The following is a 2,705-nucleotide window of genomic DNA, read 5'->3' as shown; positions in this document are numbered from 1 at the left end:
ACACATTATATAAAGGTTAGAGATTGATTTGCATTTCAGTGAGTGAAATAAGTATTTGATCCCCTACCAACCAGCAAGAATTCTGGCTCCCACAGATTGGTTATGTGCCCATGTGGAGAACAGATTAGTCCTGTCACTTTAAGAAGTTACTCCTAATGTTTTGGTTGATATTCTGTCTCTATCTGTTAAAATAAACCTACCATAAAAATTACAGACCCTTCATTTCTTTGTAAGTGGGCAAACTTACAAAATCATTAGGGGATCAAATAAATATTTTTCCCCACTGTAAATCATTCCATAAACCAAACGTAAAATGTGACTTCATATATAGTTTTGAAAAGCAGTATGAGGAACATGTCTACTCTAATAAACCTGAGTCTCTGATGTGTTAATAATCAAAGAAGTATTCCTAGCATTCCTAATTCATAAATAAATCAAGCAGCACTCAGGGCCGTTCCATGGCAAATGGGATTCATCAAGGCATCTACAGCAATGCTAACTGAAAGCTACAGAATAGAGAAGTGGCAATTCTTTAAATCGGTCCACAGAGCAGCAGAACCTTGCAATATTTTCTTTAACACTTCAAAAAACTTTAGAGTGAAGGAAAGACCACAGTAGCATTACTCACCGGCAGTGAAGTCCTTGTTAAGGTCGATGAAAGCATTGGAATGAGGGACACGCATTTTGACTTCCAAGCTGAGAGCCGTCTCACATTTCTGTTGCCTGACAAACAATAAAACAGCATGCTTTGTACACTGTACACCTGTTCTCTTGACATAGGCAGACAAACTAAAAACAAGCTATCGTATATTTAGGAAGACAGTCTTACCGACTCCTGAGATAGCAAACCTCTGACGAACCACCCACAGATCCAAAAATGTCTGGAATCATGTCCCCATTAAAGCTGAACGTGGAAAAGAGGAAGCAGCATTAGACCTCTGCAAAAGCAAAAACTTCACAAGGGAAGATTGCAATTGTATACTCAAAGGATTGAGTAGTGCAAAGCTTATATGATATATTTTAAGTTAAACTTTGAGGGAATGATTTTAAGACATCAAGAAGAACTGTGCTCACTTACTGTATGTTTAAAATGAACACAATCCTCATCAGTGATTTGTAGTGTTTAAGACCAAGATCATATCTGGATATTATATAATGTATATATAATTTCCCAAAACACCCTTGAATTAACCCTTAAATGCATGGATGTTTCGCCAATCATTCTTACATATTCGGGTCTTTAGCGACACGGACCTATATATCCAACACGGATGGATCTCTAACTGCTGCAATAGCATAAAACGCACATGACATTTTAATAACAATTACAAAATAATAAAATATTGCATATTTCGTTACCGTTTGAAACTTAGAAGGGTTCAATTTGAGCAGATGATTTTACAATCACTGTCATTGTCAGAACGCACTTCCCCAGTACATTCAGCACCTGTCTCATATTCATGATCTCCATATTCTCAAAACTATTGTTTTCAACGTCTTTAAAATCAGTATTTTGATCGTTGGCAGCTTATTCACCACATTCATCATCAAATGACAGTGACACATATTTCATTGCATATAGCAATTGCTCTGCAGTAAAGCCATTCAAGCCAGTTAAATTTTTGCTGATGATATTCTTTTGTTTTATACCTGCAGTAATTATGAGTGAATTATCACGTCATCATTGTCTATCAAACAGTGCCACCTTGAGGAATAAAGGTGAATTGCACTTATTGAGTCATCCGATAATTAATTATTGTTGCGCAGGAAAAATATAATTGGGAAAAATGTAATTATTGTTGTGCAGGGAAAAATTATACCTCGGGTCGCTAGCGACCCTATAAGCTTTTTACAAAAAATTAATCAGAAAACAGACATTATTTTATTTTATTTTGTTTTTTTCTTGTTATATTGTTTATAATGAATAGATTGAGGAATAGTAAAAAAGTTGATGTCTAACTTTAAAAAATGAAGGAGGGAAAGGGTAGTGAATGATGTCCCGGGTCGCTAAAGACCCAAGGTATGCATTTAAAGGTTAAAAACAATATATTGCACTTACTCCATGACAAGGGGCTGATCATTAAAGGTTCTGTTCAGATCTACCCTATGACTCTGGTCTGTAAGAGAAGAGATAACATTTACAAAAAACTGCACACATTGCTGCTGTAGTATAATTTCTGTTGCTCTAAAACCATCAATTTAGGCAAAAATATTTAATAAATGAACCAACCGGAGCCAAGGTAATGTATAGAACTTTGTGATAGCACTTTAAAGGGTTAGTTCACCCAAATATGAAAATTAGGCTGTGTTTTACTTACCCTCGAAGCATCCTAGGTGTATATGACGTTCTTCTTTCAGACGAATCCAATCGGAGTTACAGTATTTCACAGAAGTGAGTACACCCCTCACATTTTTGTAAATATTTTATTATATCTTTTCATGTGACAACACTGAAGAAATGACACTTTGCTACAATGTAAAGTAGTGAGTGTACAGCTTGTATAACAGTACAGATTTGCTGTCCCCTCAAAATAACTCAACATACAGCCATTAATGTCTAAACCGCTGGCCACAAAAGTGAGTACACCCCTAAGTGAAAATATCCAAATTGGGCCCAATTAGCCATTTTCTCTCCCCGGTGTCATGTGACTCATTAGTGTTACAAGGTCTCAGGTGTGAATGGGGAGCAGGTGTGTTAAATTTAA

At 36.0% G+C, this 2,705-nt stretch overlaps 1 protein-coding gene across 1 annotated transcript in view; it reads right to left on the bottom strand.

Annotated features, from left to right (window-relative positions):
- The window catches only part of LOC107701234 (T-cell immunomodulatory protein-like), a 134,528-nt gene that overhangs the window by 126,842 nt on the left and 4,981 nt on the right, over positions 1–2,705 (bottom strand). The window contains exons 4-6 of the mRNA XM_016503194.1: positions 2,060–2,117; positions 830–904; positions 629–723 (exon numbers count right to left, since the gene is read on the bottom strand). Coding sequence (XP_016358680.1) covers positions 629–723; positions 830–904; positions 2,060–2,117 — 228 coding nt within the window. The remainder of the gene's footprint in view (positions 1–628; positions 724–829; positions 905–2,059; positions 2,118–2,705) is intronic.

The sequence above is a fragment of the Sinocyclocheilus anshuiensis genome, unplaced genomic scaffold (genome assembly GCF_001515605.1).
Source record: "Sinocyclocheilus anshuiensis isolate Anshui unplaced genomic scaffold, SAMN03320099.WGS_v1.1 scaffold1966, whole genome shotgun sequence".
In the NCBI taxonomy this organism is placed as follows: domain Eukaryota; kingdom Metazoa; phylum Chordata; class Actinopteri; order Cypriniformes; family Cyprinidae; genus Sinocyclocheilus; species Sinocyclocheilus anshuiensis.
The sequence above is the reverse complement of the archived record's forward strand: the minus strand, read 5'-3'. Positions and strand labels throughout refer to the sequence as shown.